The sequence below is a fragment of the Leucoraja erinacea genome, chromosome 10, assembly GCF_028641065.1.
Source record: "Leucoraja erinacea ecotype New England chromosome 10, Leri_hhj_1, whole genome shotgun sequence".
NCBI classification, from domain to species: domain Eukaryota; kingdom Metazoa; phylum Chordata; class Chondrichthyes; order Rajiformes; family Rajidae; genus Leucoraja; species Leucoraja erinaceus.
The window spans coordinates 24,497,270-24,516,602 of record NC_073386.1 but is presented as its reverse complement, the minus strand read 5'-3'; the positions used below and the strand labels follow the sequence as shown (position 1 = coordinate 24,516,602).

At 45.8% G+C, this 19,333-nt stretch overlaps 1 protein-coding gene across 1 annotated transcript in view; it reads left to right on the top strand.

The window, feature by feature from the left end:
• The first annotated feature begins 3,514 nt into the window (after window positions 1–3,514).
• The window catches only part of pomgnt1 (protein O-linked mannose N-acetylglucosaminyltransferase 1 (beta 1,2-)), a 47,627-nt gene continuing 31,808 nt past the window's right edge, over window positions 3,515–19,333 (top strand). Inside the window, exons 1-3 of the mRNA XM_055641712.1 lie at window positions 3,515–3,822; window positions 11,011–11,113; window positions 12,167–12,282. Coding sequence (XP_055497687.1) covers window positions 3,703–3,822; window positions 11,011–11,113; window positions 12,167–12,282 — 339 coding nt within the window. The 5' untranslated portion in view covers window positions 3,515–3,702. The remainder of the gene's footprint in view (window positions 3,823–11,010; window positions 11,114–12,166; window positions 12,283–19,333) is intronic.

Here is a 19,333-nt window from a genome sequence, read left to right as displayed (position 1 = left end):
GTATAATATTTATTATGAATATAATATTCATTGAGAATGGCCAAACTGTCTGCAAACCCACAAATATTCACTTTAGAAGCACAATGTGCTGTGTAATATATTGCTCTATTTTATTTGTATATGTTTTTACATATGCTGACAAATTTTGCTGAAGACTACTGGGCAACACAATATCCTGAATGGAATAGCAAGGGATTCTGCTCTAGAATGTTAGACTTCAAGCCAAGCTAGCCAAGGACAGCTACAATGCTGACATCTACTGGAGAAAGTTGAAATTTGTCCAAGTTCATAAAAAGGAAGAATCCAATTGTCAGTTACCATATCATTGGTCTATTCTCAATCATCAACAGAGTAATGTAAGATGTAGATGCAAGGAACTGCAGATGCTGGTTTCAACCATAGCCCAAAAAAGCTAGGTCAAAACCCTTCTTCAGATGGAGTCTCGACCCGAAAAGTCACCCATTCCTTCTCTCCAGAGATGCTGCCTGTCCCGCTGAGTTACTCCAACTTTTTGTGTCTATCTCTGGAGAAAATGTTCTCCCAAGCATTTTTGGATGTTGTTTACAGTGTTATTAATAGGCATGTACTCCCAAAACATCACCTACTGTATTTACTGTTCTCCAAGGATGCTGCCTGATCCTTTTTTCACAGCAAAACCTTGACAATATTTAGGCAAGGAGCATTCTCACGATATAAATATTATTCCCAGCAGAAGAAGGTTTAACCACTACCTCAACTCCATGATATTTAATATCAATAGCATCATCAACACCCTGATCTTTCCATTGACTAGTAATGTAATTAGCCCAGCCACATAAATATTATGTCTATGAGAATCGGGCAAAGCATTAGCTTTCTGCAGCAATGAATTCCTTCCCAAACCATTCTACCACTTACATGACATATCAAGACTGTACAGAATACTTTCCACTAATCTGACAAAAGTCAGTAAGCTTTCTACCTTCATGTGTATCACTTTATTTATGCCCTACCTAACACCAGATCCATTTAGTCCATCTGCAATTGGTGAACCAGTGTGTATCATTTACAAGACGCATTACAACTATATACAGTGATTTCATGAGCTACATCAGCCCAAATGGGATAGTGATTATGTTGGAGGATAATCTGCTACAAATTCCCTTTCAAAGTCACACATCATCTTGACTTGGAAATATAACGCATGTCCTTCATTATTCCTGTCAATATCTTATAACTCTTTGTATTCACTTTTGTTTCTTACATTACTACAGAAGTTCATTAGCTTTAAATTGATTTATCTTTACCGAAGACCATGAAGGGTACTATAGAAATGCATGTTTCATCTCACCTGCTAGTAATGTAAGAGCAACTTCCACACATGGACTGCAGCATTTAAAGTGGCATCACATCATATTTTCAATTTTGATAATAAATGGCCAGTAAATGTCAGCCACTTCCCAATCTAACATTAAGTTACTTATTCTTGAATCCAAAATGCTAGGTTGCAAGGAACGTGTTCTATCCTAAAAAAGTAAAAATGACACTAGTTGGACACACTAGCTTCTCCGTGTCAAAAGTACTCTTGTGCAAATACAATTTGTCTGAAATGCATTTTGTCGCCAAAATATCATGAATATTTGGGGTAAGAAGATAATCTGAAAAAAGGCAAAAGGAAAGTGGACGTATGTTTGTGTGGGAAGTTGTGGTGAATGGTGCTGGATGATGTGGGGCGGGTTTTTCACACAGGGTGGTAGGGCCTTAGACGAATTTCCGGGGTGGTGGTGGAGGCTGAAACAACGATGGCGTTTAAGAAGCTTGGAGGGAGATCAATAACCTGCAGGCAGATGAGATCAGTTCAGGTAGACCACATGTTTGGTACATAACATTGTGGGCTAAAGGGCCCGTTCCAGTGCTATGTTCTATAATCTAGAGCACACAAGAAGCGCAATACGCCATTGTATGCAGATGCCGAGAAGTGTGTTCAGCTCTGGCTGAATAATTTCTAATCTTGTGATGTGGACTCGATAAGAAGATCTAGAGCAAGAACTTGGATAGATTCATAGAGTCTTACAGCGTGGAAACAGGCCCTACGGCCCAACTTGCCCACACCGACCAACATGCCCCATCTGCACTGGTCCCACCTGCCTGCGTTTGGCCCATATCCCTCTAAACCTGTCCTATCCGTGTACCTGCCTAAATGTTTCTTAAACGTTGCCAGGGTAGCCTCCTCCGGTAGTTTTTTTCATACACTCACCATCCTTTGTGTGAAAAAGTTATCCCTCAGGTTCCTATTAAATCTTTCCCCTCTCACCTTAAACCTATGTCCTCCGGTTCTCGATTCCCCTACTCTGGGCAAGAGACTCCGTGTCTACCCAATCTATTCCTCTCATTATTTTGTACATCTCTATAAGCTCATCCTCCTGCGCTCCAAGAAATAGAGTCATAGCCATTTCAAATTCTCCCTATAGTTCTAGCCCTCGAGTCCTGGCAACATCTTCGTAAATCTTCTCTGCACCCTTTCCATCTTGACAACATCTTTCCTATAACAGTGCCCAGAACTGAACACAATAATCTAAATGTGATCTCACCAAGTGTTATACAATTGCTACATGACCTCCCAACTTCCAGGAGGAAAAATAATGTTAATGCTAAATATTTTGGATAAAGTTCATAGCAGGAGAAAATCCAATCCATATACTATTTAACAATCAATTGCAAAGCCACAAACATGCATGTATAACAGAAATGCTCAGGCTTGGAATGCTTTGCCAAACACCTCTGCTCAGTCTGCCTAGGCCTTCGCTGTGGAGACATTGGTATTGTTGTCTCGTTGTTGGACTCTGATTTTTTAAATTCTTGATCTTAAACCATGTATTGTGCTTTTGTATGTAATTTATTATGCTTTTGTAAGTAATTTACTGTTCTTTTGTACGTAATTTATTATGCTTTTGTATGCAATGTATTCTATGTAATGTCTGTTGTCTTTTATCTGGACCTTGAGTCTGTAATAAAAAGTAAGTAAGGAAGGGTCTCTACTGGAAAAGTCTCCCATTCCTTCTCTCCAGAGATGCTGCCCGCTGAGTTACTCCAGCATTTTGTGTTTATCTTCGGTTTAAACCAGCATCTGCAGTTCCTTCGTACGGCATACGATCAGTAAAATTTAGTCAGAATGGCAGTGAAACTAGTCGGAAAACTAGGATGGGGGAGGGACGACGAGAGGGAGAAAGAAAGGATGATTGGAATGTTTTCACACCTCACCCTTCCATGTCTCTAAACACCCTCTCCCCTGACTTTCAACCTGAAGAAGGGTCTCGACTCGGAACGTCACCCATTCCTTCTCTCCAGAGAGAGACGCTGCCTGTCCAGCTCAGTTACTCCGCAATTTTGTATCTATCGTCGGTGTAAACCATCATCTGCAGTTCCTCCCCGCACATAATTAAAGCCTGTTGCCTGGTTACCAAAGGCCCGGTCGGCAGCAGAGGATGGTGGCCGTGGAGACCACAGATACTAGAGGAGCCCCGCTATAGGATGTTTGGTGGGGACGGTCTATTCCCGGCCAGGACCCGGAAGTGAATGGGCGGGGTGGGCTGGTAGCAGGGGTCCAGGCCCGGGCCTGCAGCTGGAATCCGGATCGGGGAGTCGCCTGGTCCCCGGGATGGTCATCTATGGTGGCGACTAAAGGCCGCAGCGGACGGCAGCAGGAGCAGCAGCTCGCCTCCGATGGACGAGTGGAAGCCGAACCCTCGGGCCAAGCCGTTCGTCCCGCGGCGGCACAGGAGCTGGTTCATCGCCTGGAAGTACAGGCTGAGGGGGCAGCGGTCGGTCAGGAGGCTGTGCCAGGTGAGGGAGGCCCTAGTCCGGGATCCAACCGGCCCCGAGATAAAGCACGGCGACCTGGCGGGGAGGAGAATGGGGCTGAGGCGGAGGTGGAGCAGAGGGGAGGAATTGGAGAGGGGGGAAGCAAGGGATAGGGGAGGAGCAATGAGGAGGAGGCTCAGACAACTATACAATAACATAAAGAAATTCTGCAAGCCTGTGAAAAGCACAATCTTGCAAAAAAGCAAGACATTGGTGCAAAGTAAAAATTGTAAAAACAAGCCCATGGTAGTGCAAGAGGTGGTATGTCGTGTTCTGTTGCCAAGGTAGGATTAGAGTTGTGTGGATCAGTTCAAGAAACTGATAGTGTAGGAAAACAGCTGTTCCTGAACCTGGTGGCGTGGGGTTTCAGTATCTCCTGCCTGACATTAGCAGTGAGGAAAAAGGCCCTTGACCAGATGATGGGGATCCTTGATGATAAATGCCATCTCCTTAAGGATGTGCCTTGTGAAGATGCTTTGGCTGTTGTGAAGAATTGTGCCCGTGATAGACATGACAAAGTCCACCGTCCTCTGCCGCCTCTTGTGTCCATGTGTTTTGGGATTGCTGTACTGGGCCATTGTACACACCATCAGTGTACTTTTTGCAGTACAACTGTAGAACTTTGTCAGATTATTCAGTGACAAGCCAAATCTTTTTGAACTTCAAAGAAAGTAGATGGATTGGCACGCCACATATGTGATTAATTTATGTGCTGGGCCCAGGAATTAAAAACTTCCTACTCCCAATTCACCAATGGAAACTGGCATTTGATCTCCCAATTTTCCCTTTCTGAAGTCAACAATTAATTCCTTGGTCTTGTTGATGTTGAATGAGAGGCTGTTGTGTGGCATCATGCAACCAGATGTTCTCTCTCGTATACCAACTCATCACTATCTATGATTCAGCTAACCACAGTGGTGTCATTGATGAATTTCTAAGCGGCATTGGAGCTGCGCTTTGCCAAGCTCACACGGACATGGGTGTAACGAGAGTAGAGCAGGGGGATAAGCACGCAACTTTGTGGTGGGCCTGTGTTGCTGGTCAGTTGAAAAAGTTACTTTTATAACTATTAAACAGGTTCGCTTCTTAATGAACAGACACCACACAAACTGTTTGGCAGACCAGTTCAAAACTTTACTTATTATCGGCCGATGGAAGGGAGGGAGAACTCCAGTCAAGTGACCAATGTAGACACTTGACCGTCCTCAGTCCACTTCCCTGAACAACAGAATTACATCGCATTTTATAGTGTTTCTTTGTCACCTTAGCACATTCCACAGACATTAGTCATGGTCAGAGGTACAGGAAAAGGTTTCTTCAGAATGCATCACATCAAAGCCATTTTGTCACATGGTACAAGATATATTTAAAAACATTGGCCATTTGGTTTACGATATTTTATCTTTCTACTCCCCTGGTTCCTCTCTTCCTCGCTGTCACCTCCTCCCTCATAAACATGGGACACTTGGTTTACGGCATCTTACTTCAAAGAGATGACTCAGCTCTTTCTCTTTTCCTCTCTGTCACCTCCTCACTTGGGAGACAATGTTATAGTATCTATTATCTCACACACCGCAACCTGAGACAAGCCTAATTTGAGACTAAATATAAGCTGTAAGCTAGCCCAGAAGCCAATTTGATATCTTCTTATATTTTAACTAAAATTCGGCTTCATCACAGTCAGGAAGAGATGTTGTCACCAATTTGCCCTGATTGAGGGCTGCCGGTGCAGAAGTCAATGATCCAGGTATGAAGGGAGGTACAGAAGCCCTGGGAGCTTGCTGATGAATTTGGAGGGGATGATGATGTTGAATGCCGACCTATAGTCCATGATTAGCCTGGCCTCGGTGTTCCTGTGCAAGACTGGGAAGGGAAAAGCCATGTATCCTTATTTCATGTTGGGTTCCACAGCCCCATTTCACTTGAAAGTTAATTTTACTCTTGTAGCTGAGTTTGGAATACCTTTACAGCTACATGGTTGACCAGTGACTTTACAGAGTTACATGTCCATTGCAACCATTAAATACCCATCTGTAAAGAAGTGTTATCGACACACTGTGACTTTACTTCTTTATTACATTCATACTGTGGCATTACAGAGAGCACTGGCTGTACGTGGTCTGTCACGGAAACTAGAGAGCGATATGTGGGTGGGGAGGTTGTAATTATACTTGTGATATGGGGAGTGGTTAGTAGTGATGAGGTAACTATATTAAGGGTCACATGCATATGTCATCTACATCCTTCCCCTTGGAAACGAAAGACAAACAAAGTAGTGACAGGGCGACCACGTCTCATGCGCTGACAATCAAATGAGTAGAAATGGTTAAGCAAAATCGCCATAGCGGACAGGCGGCTTGACAACACGTCCCGACCGGGTTCGCATCTCGCCATCTCCCCTCCCTCCAGGAACAAGTGGAGGCAGTACGGCGGCAGGTGCAGACGGCTGCACTGGAACAGGTGAGCCGGGCGGGGACGGAGAAGACAAGGGCAGAAGTGCATGAGGGGATGCGGGACACGCAGAGGACTGCGCGCGGGCAGGTGAGGGAGGGTGAACCGGAGGAGGAGCGGACGGATAGAGCTGTGAGGGTAGAGACTGTGGCATGCGAGGAGCGATGGGCTGAGCATCGCCTGGAGGCTGAAATTTCAGTGGGGGAGCAAAAGGATCTGCTGGTGGTGGTCGCGGCTCGTTGACAAGCCGCAGATGTTGGCGGGACCGGCGGTAGATGGTTCCTGCATGGTCGACGAGATAGGACCGAGGCGACCCAGTAGTGGCGACTACGGTAGCGAGCCGGGAGTGACTGGTGGGGGTCTGCATGCGGACAACTTGACCGGGGAAAAGGCGCGGCAGGAGGCGGCAGGACTTGTCATGGGAGCGTTTCTGAACATCGCGCTTAAAGGCGATGCGCTCCTGAACAGCAGCGGGCTTGAGGACAGAGGAGACGAGTGAGCTCAGGTCTGGTAGTGCAAGACATGAGCCGCTGAGCAGGGGAGCCCATGGCAGGGTCACGGGATATGTTGCGAAGGTTGAGGAGGGCTAGAAAGAAATCAGAGTTAGACAAACAACATTGTTCCAGTAAGTTCTTTGCACTGCGAACGGCGCGCTCGGCCAGACTGTTGCTTTGCGGGTACTCAGGGCTGCTGGTGTAGTGGGTGAAGTTCCAGCTGGTTGCGAAAGCCCGAAACTCGGAGCTCGTGAATTGGCTGTCGTTGTCCGACTGCAGGCTGGCCGGGGTGCCAAAGGTAGAGAAATGGCGGTGCAGCTTTTCGACAACGGCCGAAGAGGTGAAGGAATGCAGCTGGTCAACCTCGAACCAGTTGGAGTAGGAGTCGACTAGTACCAGGAAGTGTTTGCCTCGCCACTCGAAAATGTCAGTGGCAACCGCCATCCAGGGCAGTTCGGGTGTAGCCTGCTGCAGAAGCGGCTGTCGTTGCTGGTGGGGGGCGAGGCTGTTGCAGGTGGAACATGAAGAGACCCTTTCCCGGATGTATTGAGCCATACCAGGCCAGTAGAACTGGCTCTGGGCGTGAGACAAGGTGGCTACGGCCCCAGGATGACCGTTATGAGCGGCTTGGAAATAGTGGTCGTGCAGAGCAACAGGCACTACTACCTTGTGTCCTTTCACAATCACGCCGTCGTGGAGTACGGGCTCATCACGGACCAGGAAGTTGGGCACGGCGCCAGCCGGCAGAACGGAACGACAGTCGGGCCAGCCCTGCTGGATGATGGCAGCAAAGCTTGCGAGGGCAGATCATCGGGCAGTGTGCTTGACAGGGACTTCATCTGCGGGACAATATTGACATGAGCACCATCAGGTCAGAGCATAGGGGTGGCGATCGGTGGATGTTAGCGGGGCGCGGGATAGCGTGTCGGCCACGAACATGTCTTTGCCTTTCCGGAAAACGACTTTGAAAGTGACGCGTAGGAGACTGGCAGTTGCAGGCCGTCATGGAGCTGCAGACAAGCGGCACCGAGCCCAAACTGAGAGGCGTCACAGGTGATGATAATAATGGGATGTTGCAGGTCAAAAAATTTAAGTGTGGGGGTACTGATCAGCTTGGACTTAAGGATGTCGAAAGCTTTTTGGTGTTGAGGGAACCAAGCTCTTTATCAAATCCCTCAGGGGTGCACTCAGCTCGCTGAGGTCGGGAATTCACTTCCCCAGATAGTTTACCATGCCCAGGAAACGTTGCAGGCTGGGCACATCAGTGGGTGATGACATCTCGGAGATGGCAGTCGTTTTCTGTGGGTCGGGTTTCAGCCCTGAGGCTGTGAATACATGTCCAACATATGTGACCTCGGGGACGCGGAATCGGCACTTCTTGGGATTGAGTTTCAAGTTGATCTTCCGGGCCTGGTCTAGGACTTGGCGGAGGTTGAAATCGTGCTCAGCGGCATCCTTACCGTAGACCAGGATGTCTTCAACGATGATGGCACACGGTAGACCGGCAAACAGTTCTTCCATTGTCCGTTGGAACACCTCGCTGGCAGTTGATTCTGAATGGCATTCGGAGGAACTTAAATCTGCCGAAGGGGGTGCTGAAAGTTGTCAGGCTGGAGGAATGCTCGTCAAGCGGTATCTGCCAGAAGGAGCTCTTGGCATCGAGGACAGAAAAGATTGTGGCCGGACCAACCTGTGCAGCGACATCCTCTACTGTTCTCATGGGGCAGTGCGGGCGTTTGATGGCAAGGTTTAGGTCTTTGGGGTTGATGCAAATGCGTATTTTGCTTTTGTCCTTTTTCGCGGCAACAACCATGGTGGAGACCCACTTGGTGGGTTCGCTGACCGCCTTTAGGTTGCCCATTTTTACCATGCTGTGCAGCGTCGATTCTACTTTGTCCCTCATGGAGAAGGAGACACGGTGTGGCGCACGGACCACTGGCACGACCTTGCGGTCGACGACAATCTTGTAGTTGTAGGGCAGCTTGCCCAGCTCGTCATCAAAGCGGTCAGGATATTCAGCCAATGGGTACATTAGGGCTTGCACCTTGTGGATGTCACGGTGGAAAGAGACCAGGCCCAGGTCCTGGCATGCTTGGTTGCCCAACAGGGTAATGCAGTTGGAATCGAGAAGATAGAAAGTGAGGGGCCGAGAGGTGTCCAATATCTTGCAGCGCAGAGTTGCCTTTCCCACAGGAACAAGCACCCCTCCCCCGTATGCATGCAAAGTGGAGCGATCAGAAGTAACTTGCGCATTAGTCCTAATCTTTTTGAAGAGGATTGTTGACATAACATTCGCAACAGCTCCGGTATCTAACTTGGTGGTGAAGGTCGATTTATTCACCCGTACATGAACTGAAGGGTCTGTTATCACTGCAGGTGCATCCAACACAGAAAAAATGCTGGTCTCCCCGAGAGGACCCAGATTCAGATACAGGGAAATCGTCGAGATGGTACTGGGAACCGAGCTTGCTATCAGTTTGCTCCAAGTTGTTTAACATACGCCATGGAGCAGCAGGTGGCTTCCCACGGGAACGGCAGGCAGCAGAAAAATGGTTGAGTTTCTTGCAGTAATTGCACGTTTTGCCCAAAGCAGGGCATACATTGTACTGATGAGTGGCAAAGTTACAATTGGGGCACCTTTGCTGGGAACGTCCCCCGGGAGCAGTGACGGACTCGGGGGTCGTGGCGGGGTAGGGTTCTGTTGAGGGGGGGTAACGCCGGCAAAGTTAATGTCCTGATCAGCCGGTGGCACTGCTGTAGCGACGGCTTCAGCTAAACGGCAGGCGTGCATAGCCTCGTTGAAAGACAGGTCGGGCTTGCGCAAAAGTTCAGTCCTTAGCTTTTCATCGCGGATACCGTAAACCAGAAGGTCCCTGGTCAGCTCCTCGGGGGTCAGCGTCACAAGGCGGCACCGTCTGGCCAGGTGTCGCAGCGCAGCAACATAGTTCTCAGCAGATTCACCAGGGCGCTGACGCCGCCCGAACAGTTTGAAACGTTCTAAAATGCAATTAGTTGGAATGTCGCAAATCGCGGTAAACTTAGCCAATAAACATACCGGGTCCCGAACAGATTCACCCACATCGTAGACGAAGAAGTCTGACCGAGCCAGGGCATCAGGACCAGCCAGGTTAAGGAGTAGAGATGCTTGGACAGCTGGAGTAGCGGCAGGATGAGCGATTGTGACATAGTGGTCGAAGTCACGTTTAAAGACATCCCATCGATGGGCAATGCCTGCATCGAAAACGAGCACATCGGGTTTGCGGCAAGAATTGGCCATAACGAGGAAACAAGGTGGGGGTAACGGACAACTGGGGCAAAATTAAATTAAAAAAAAAAAAAAAACCCGATAAACACGAGGCGCAAGGGGTAAGAGTGACACCATGTAAAGAAGTGTTATCGACACACTGTGACTTTACTTATTTATTACATTCATACTGTGGCATTACAGAGAGCACTGGCTGTACGTGGTCTGTCAAGGAAACTAGAGAGCGATATGTGGGTGGGGAGGTTGTAATTATACTTGTGATATGGGGAGTGGTTAGCAGTGATGAGGTAACTATATTAAGGGTCACATGCATATGTCATCTACACCATCTATATTAATGCCACCGTCCAGTACTTGGCCCATCAGCCTTTGATGCCATGGCCTTGAAACCTGGAGAGGGAGACATATCTGGAGGTGATCAGTTGGCTGATCTTGCCTGCACATTTGTAGCAGGCAAGTTTTTAATATTTTCTATTATCACGATGCAAGCTGATTTACCTATAATATCACTGTGTGCTCTTACTCTCTTAAATTCTATTTGATTTTGGTAGTTTTGGATGTCTGATAAGCAGAAACCCTCCTGAAATGTTTTAGTTCAGTACATATTGTCGCAGTTATTTAAGCTTGCAGTGCCATCAAGCAGTGAAGCTATAGTGAGTGAACTGAGGGTGAAATTTGTATACATTTTGTTATCTGAAATCAGCCTTGCATTGATTTCAAACATTAATTGCGTTAAATGTAACAAAGGTGGGTAGATTAATTGTAAAACATGGGTATGTAGTTTAATGTCAAGCCATTTACATGTGTTTTTGCTTTGCAACCTATGAAATATGTTTGCTTTGATTTATTTTGTGAAATAATATCTCCCTATTGATCTGTTTGAGCTAATGTTAGGACATTTGTTTGTTTTCTGATGTTTTTGTCAATACAAGATTGATCAAATATGTTTCTGTCTTCCAGACTGGTGCACTCCTGTTTTTACTTGTGACCATAATTGTCAACATCAAACTTATTTTGGGTACAAGAAGAGCAGCAAATGAGGAAGAACTAGAAGAAAACTATGGTAAGCTTTTGCAAAGAAATGTACGCTATTTTTATTTTATTTTTTGTTAACTGCTCTAGTATGTTGTCAATCTATGTCGGGGATACCACATTGTGTGATGTTAGTTTTTTCAACCGCGATGAAGGTAAAATGTAGCTTTTTGAATATTGAGAGAGCAGTCTCTAAAGCTTATTTTTCTTTGAGCTCTAATGTACAGTGCAAATTAGATGGTCCTGGTTTATACAGAAAGTTTGCTTAAATATCAATCAAATTGCTAAACATTTTTCGATGAAACTGATCAGTGGCCATTTTGAATCCTGTTTTGGAATTTTAAATTAGCAGCAGGGATAGAACTTGGCAAGGGTTACACTTGATCCTTTGATCAAATATTTGAGATTGCTGCTTTAAGTCATTGCTTTTGTATATGGAAATCATTAGAAATGATTTCCTTTGGGGTTCAGTATGGTTTGCTTTCAAATTTAAGTTCAACAATTTGTAGATCCATAAAATATAGCAGAGCAGAGCCACTTGGTCCTTCAAATATATAATTATAATATTAATTGTGGCAATACCTCCACCACTCCATTTATTTATCTCCATATCCCTCAATTACCTTTATCCAATAATCTCTTCCTCTCAGCTGTGACACCAAATGACCCACTGGACATCTGGTGCATAGAATGTGTAGGAAGGAACTGCAGATGCTAGTTTAAACCGAAGATAGACACAAAAAGCTGGAGTAACTCAGCGGCACAGGCAGCATCTCTGGAGAGAAGGAATGGGTGATGTTTTAGGATCTCGACCCAAAATGTCACCCATTCCTTCTCCAGCCGCCTGCCCCACTGAATTACTCCAGCTGGTTGTGTCTATCTTTGGTGCATAGGACTGCCTAGTTTCACAGCATAATTTACTTGCTATGGATGGGTAGTAGATACTACCAGCAACTTTTGCTAGCTGAGTGTGAACATCTTTTGACATCTTTGCCCCTGTTTAGTATAACTCAGTTCTTCCAGCTCCCTTGTTTATCAGCATGGCTCCACGGGTTTTCACAGATTTGTGTTGTTTTTGGGGCAGATGATGCAATGCCTAACATGGAAACTGCTCGTAGGCCTTCACATGGCCGGAAGGTTCTGGACATTGAAGTATATTCCAGCAGGTCGAAAGTCTATGTTGCTGTTGATGGAACCACAGTAAGTGCCTTCCCTGTATTTAATTTCAATTAATTTGTCATAATCTAATATTGGTTCTAACATTGGCAATGGTTTGTTATTGATACAGTGAAAAAGCTTGTTTTGTGTACTATCCAGGAAAATCACACTATACATGAGTACAATTGGACCATATGCAAGTACACAGTGCAAATGGAAACATATACTGAGTGCAGAATAGTGTTACTGCTGCAGAATAAGTACATCTATATCTATCTATATAATATTAAAACTCTGTGGGCTGGCTGGCTGTGTGTGTGTGTGTGTGTGTGTGTGTGTGTGTTTCTGCTTGACTTGTGGGTGCCAGTCTTTGATTAGTTGCTACGCCTACACCAGACCCAGAAACGCCGAGATTTTTTCCATTTCGGTAGAGATTTCACTTTTCATTCCAAGTATCCACTCATTAAATTTCGTCGTCTTTATGTACACATTTTTTAATAAAATCCTTCTCCCCCCCCCCCTGCTGTCCAGTGACCATAACGGCTGCTGGCGCCCGCCTCTCGCCTCAAAGACGCCATTTAAAAACAGCCGCACTGCTGACTGCTGGAGTCTTATGTTCGGGAACGGCTTGAGTTGGAGGACCACGACTCCCGTGGGGGCAACGGGTAGGGAACGGCTGCGTTGGGGGAACAGACCCAACGGGTCTGCACTTGGTCTCGTATTTTATAAAAGTGTGAGTGTTGCAACGAGGTAGATTGGCAGACCAGGACAATAGACAATAGGTGCAGGAGTAGGCCGTTCGGCCCTTCAAGCCAGCACCGACATTTAATGCAATCGTGGCTGATCACCCACAATCAGTACCCCGTTCCTGCCTTCTCCCCAAAACCCCGGACTCCACTATCTTCAAGAGCCCCATCTAGCTCTCTCTAGAAAGTATCCAGAGAACCGGCCTCCACCGCCCTCTGAGGCAGAGAGTTCCACAAGACTCACAATTCTCTGTGAAAAAGTGTTTCCTCATCCCCGTTCTAAATGGCTTATTCTTAATATTCTTAAACTGTGGCCCCTGGTTCTGGACTCCCCCAACATCGGGAACATTGGGAACACCTCGTAATGGCTTACGAGAGGTCCATTCAACAGTAAGGGAATGGCCAGGGTGTAAGCAGCCCTTTTGTATGTTGGCTGCTTTTTTGAGGTAGCATGAATTGTTGATGGAGTAGTTGGTGGGGGAGGCTGATGTGTGCGATGGGCTATGCTATATTCACAACTGGCTGCAATTTTTTGCCATGTTGGGCAGAGTAGTTGCCAAACCAAGTTGTAATGCATCCTGACAGAAGCTTTCTATGATGTATCTTTGGAAATTGGTAAGAGTAATTAGAGACATGCCAAATTTCCTTAGTCTTCTGAGGAAATGGAAGCATAGATTGGTTTCTTGGCCGTGACATCTACATGGTTGGGCCAGAACAAATTGCTGGCGATATTTGCACTGAGGAACTAATCCAATCTAGTAGCCCTTGGTGGAAATCAGCACATAAAGGAACAATTAAAAGATGTTTAATAAGGAACTGCAGATGCTGGAAAAATCGAAGGTAGATAAAAATGCTGGAGAAACTCAGCGGGTGAGGCAGCATCTATGGACCGAAGGAATAGGTAACGTTTCGGGTCGAGGCACTTCTCCAGACTGATGTGGTGGTGGCGGGAAGAAGAAAGGAAGAGGCGGAGACAGTGGGCTGTGGTAGAGCTGGGAAGGGGAGGGGAAAGAGGGAGAAAGCAAGGACTACCTGAAATTGGAGAAGTCAATGTTCATACCGCTGGGGTGTAAACTATGATGTGCAGCTCCTCCGATTTATGGTGGGACTCACTCTGGCCATGGAGGAGGCCCAGGCCAGAAAGGTCGGTTTCGGAATGGGAGGGGGAGTTGAAGTGCTGAGCCACTTGGAGATCAGGTTGGTTATTGTGAACTGAGCGAAGGTGATGGGTGATGCGATCGCCAAGCCTCCGCTTGGTCTCACCAATGTAGAGCAGCTGACACCTAGAGCAGCGGATGCAATAGATGAGGTTGGAGAAGGTGCAGGTGAACCTCTGCCGCACCTGGAAAGATCAAGGGGAGAGGTAAAGTGACAAGTGTAGCATTTCCTGTGGTTGCAAGGGAATGTACCAGGGGAGGGGGCGGTTTGGGTGGGAAGGGACAAATTTACCAGGGAGTTACGGAGGGAGCAATCTCTGCGGAAAGCCGAAAGGGGAGGAAATGGGAAGATGTGGCCAGTGGTGGAATCCCGTTGCAGGTGGCGACAATGTGGGAGGATTATCTGCTGTATGTGACGGTTGGTAGGGTGGAAGGTGAGGACAAGGGGGACTCTGCCCTTGTTAAGAGTGGGGGATGGTGAGTGGGAGCAGAGCTACGGGGTATAGAAGAGACCCTGGTGAGAGCCTCATCTATCGTCGAAGAGGGGAACCCCCGTTCCCTAAAGAATGAGGACATCTCCGATGCCCGAGTTTGGAACACCTCATCCTGGGTGCAGATGCGGCGTAGACGGAGGAATTAGGAGTAGGGGATAGAGTCCTTGCAGGAAGCAGGGTGGGAAGAAGTGTAGTCCAGATAGCCATGGGAGTCAGTGGGTTTATAGTGGATGTTGGTCAGTAGTCTGTTACCTGCGATGGAGATAGTGAGGTCTAGAAACAGTCGGTAGATGCCTGAAATTGTCCAGGTGAATTTGAGTGCCGGATGGAAGGTAGTGGTGAAATGGATGAAGCCAGTGAGATCTGCAATGGTGCAGGAGGTAGCACCAATGCAGTCGTCGATGTAGCAGAGGAAGAGTTCGGGGATAGGGCCACGGTACGCCATTTGCAAGGATTGTTTGACATACCCTACAAAGAGGCAGGCATTGCTGGGGCCCATGCACGTGCCTATAGCTACTCCTTGGATTTGGAAGAAAAGGAAGGAGTCAAAGGAAAAGTTTTTAAGAAGGAACTGCAGATGCTGGAAAATCGAAGGTACACAAAAAAGCTGGAGAAACTCAGCGGGTGCAGCAGCATCTATGGAGCGAAGGAAATAGGCAACGTTTCGGGCCAAAACCCTTCTTCTGCTCCATAGATGCTGCTGCACCTGCTGAGTTTCTCCAGCTTTTTTGTGTACCTTCAAAGGAAACGTTGTTCAGGGTAAGGACCAGCTCCACTAGGCGGAGGAGAGTATCGGTAGATGGGAATTGTTTGGTTCTGCGGTCGAGGAAGAAACTGAGGGTTTTAAGACCCTCCTTGTGGGGGATGGAGGTGTAGAGTGACTAGGGAAGATGAGGGAATGGGGGCCTGGAAAATGAAAGTCATGCAGGAGACGAAGAGCGTATGAGGTGTCTTGGACATAGGAAGGAAGGGATCTAACCATGGGGGATAGGATGGAGTCGAGGTATTTGGAAATAAGTTTGGTGGGACACGAACAAACAAAAAATGGGTCTGCCAGGGCAGTCGGGTTTGTGGATTTTGGGGAGAAGGTAAAATCGAGCCGTGCGGGGATGGGGAACAATGAGGTTGGAGGCTTGGGAGGGAAGGGAGCTGGAAGTGATGAAGCCAGTGATAGTGTTTGAGATAATAGCCTGGTGCTCCTCTGTGGGGTCATGGCCCAAGGATAAGTAGGAGTAGGTGTCAGAGTTGCCGACTGGTCTCAGATTTGTAGAGATCAGCGTGCCAGACTACCACGGCACCTCCCTTGTCGGCAGGTTTGATCACCCAGTCTGGGTTGATGAGTAGCTTTCTGTCAATGCAGGATAGATTATAGCAATAATAAGCCGGGCCAAAGAGTAGTTGAGTTCACAGTATCTGCCTCTGATAGTTATGCAGTGTCTTTAATTTTACACAACAGGAAATACATTTGTTTTATTCACATTTTTATGATTGTGTCCTTGCAACTTTGGAAGGGTGGATTTTATGTGTGGCCTTGTGGCTATAAGTTCTGGATTTTTAATTTTTTTTAAATATTAATTTTCTTGAAGTTTCAGACTTATTTTCAATTAGTGGGGGTTCATTGCCCTCCAACTAGCCATCTATTATTCATAAAAGGACAGAAGTGCTGGAGTAACTCTGGGTCAGGCAGCATCTCAGGATTGGCGACATTTCGGGTTGGGATTGTTCTACAGTCTGAAGAAGGGTCCCAACCTGAAATGTCACCTATCCGTGTTGTTTGGTGCCGCTGATCCATTGGGGTGGAAGATTGCAACCTTCACGTGGTCCGCCCTATTTCGACTAGTGCAATCAACTCAACGTGCACAAATGGAAGATCAAATAGAACAAGTTGTCCAACAACTTTAGGCTGCGCACGCCACACGAAAGAAGAAGAAGAAGCCTGATCCATTGAGTTTAATTTTGAGATACAGCATGGAAACGTGTAAATCATCGGCTGGAGTTCCTTGTTTCTATCTATTATTCCTATGAGCTCTGACATTGGGTTAGCAGGCAATTGAAACTCTGGCCGTCCTGGCAGTAGGCTGCCATGTGCATTTTTATGACCATGGTGAAGAACCATGGAAGCTTTTTTCTCCCCCTCTTCCTTCCCTCTGCCCTTCTTGGAACCTAATGTCCTATTCTGTCTTCTCTGACATGGTTAAGCAACTGTGCAACAACTTTGCTGAAATGATGTGGGAATATTGTTTGCAATAAACTTCTTGAGGAACTCAATGAGTCAGGCAGCAACTGAAGAGAAGTGGATGATCGCTTTCTCGGGTTGGGACCACACTCGGAAATATTTTTTTTAAAAAGGTCCATTTGTTTGGCGTCTACATTATTGCAGACCTGATGGGTGGGTAGTTAGGAACAGGCATAAAATCAGATCTTCAGTTGCCAAGTTAATTAGAGTTAGGCAATGGTGCGTGACTATATTGCACCGTGTTACCTGATCTGATATTGTTACAAATGCTGGAAAGTACTGGTTTATACTAACAAAATACTCAAGGTCCATTTAATATACCATCCTCTCCAGCTATACACTTGAATTTAATTATCTGAACTCCTAGTTGGTACAGTACCCTCCATAATGTTTGGGACAAAGACCCATCATTTAATTATTTACCTCTGTACTCCACAATTTGACATTTGTAATAGAAAAAATCACATGTGGTTAAAGTGCACATTGTCACATTTTAAGAAGGCCATTTTTATACATTTTGGTTTCACAATGTAGAAATTACAGCAGTGTTTATACATAGTCTGAAGAAGGGTCTCGACTCAACATCACCCATTTCTTTTTCCAGAGATGCTGTCTCACCCGCTGAGTTACTCCAGCATTTTGTGTCTACCTTTTATACATAGTCCCCCTATTTCAGGGCACAATAATGTTTGGGATACAGCATTGTAATGTAAATGAAAGTAGTCATGTTTAGTATTTTGTTGCATATCCTTTGCATGCAATGACTGCTTGAAATCTGCGATTCATGGACATCTCCAGTTGCTGGGTGTCTTCTCTGATGATGCTCTGCCAGGCCTGTATTGCAGCCATCTTTACTTTATGCTTGTTTTGGGGGCTAGTCCCCTTCAGTTTTCTCTCTAGCATATAAAAGGCATGCTCAATTGGGTTCGGATCGGATGATTGACTTGGCCACTCAAGAACTGACCATTTTTTTTACTTTGAAAAACTCCTTTGTTGCCTTAGCAGTATGTTTGGGATCATTGTCTTGCTGTAGAATAAACCGCCGGCCAATGAGTTTTGAGGCATTTGTTTGAAGTTGAGCAGATAGGATGTGTCTGTACACTTCGGAATTCATTATGCTACTACCATCTGCAGTTGTATCATCAATGAAGATAAGTGAGCCAGTACCTTCAGCATCCATACATGCCCAAGCCATAACACCCCCACCCAGATGAGGTGGTATGCTTTGGATCTTGGGCAGTTCATTCTCTCCTCCATACTTTGCTCTTGCAATCACTCTGATATGTTAATCTTCATCTCATCTGTCCACAAGACCATTTTCCAGAACTGTGGTTGCTCTTTTAAGTACTTCTTGACAAATTGTAACCTGGCCATCCTATTTTCGCGGCTAACCAGTGGTTTGCATCTTGCATCTTGCCTCTGTATTATTGTTCATGAAGTCTTCTGCGGAATGTGGTCATTGACAAATCCACACCTAAAGAGTGTTTCTGATCTGTCGGGCAGGTGTTTGGGGATTTTTCTTTATTATAGAGAGATTCTTCTGTCATCCGCTGTGGAGGTCTTCCTTGGCCTGCCAGTCCCTTTGCAATTAGTAAGCTCACCAGTGCCCTCTTTCTTCTTAATGATGATCCAAACAATCAGGTTGGCTGATGTCTGTAACTGTTTTATTCTTGTTTCTCACATAATGGCTTCTTTGACTTTCATTGGCACAACTTTGGTCCTCATGTTGATAAACAGTAATAAAAGTTTCCAAAGGCGATGGAAAGACTGGAGGAAATACTTAGTACTGAGAGCTCTTTTATACCTGCATTAAGGAAGCAATTAAACACACCTGAGCAATTACAAACACTCGTGAAGCGATGTGTTCCAAACATTAGGGTGCCCTGAAATGGGGAACTATGTATAAACACAGCTGTAATTTCTACATGGTGAAACCAAAATGTATAAAAATACTGTTTAATAAAATGTATGAAAATACCCTTTAATAAAATCTGACAATGTGCACTTTAACCGCATGTGATTTTTTTTTTCTCTATTACAAATCTCAAATTGTGGAGTACAGAGACAAATAAATAAATGATGGGTCTTTGTCCCAAACATTGTGGAGGGCACTGTTGGTGTTCTGCTTTTGTAGAGACAAACAATGCTGTTGTATTGGTCTTTGTAAGATATTATGGCTTTAGCATGTAGATAGAAACAAAGCACAGGTTTTCAGTCTATGCTGTTGCCAGTGTGGGTCTTCTTTATTTTACAAAAGTACACTGCACATACTCACACATATTCACAAGACTGATAAGATGATGAATATATCACATGGCACACCATACCATTCTAGTACTTGGTTCTTAAAGTTACAGTTTCCATTATGTACACTACACTGCTCTCCCCTTAGAAAATAAAATAATTTTATAAATTTATTTTGATGACTGGTTTGCACACTCTATTTCTGGTTTAATTCTT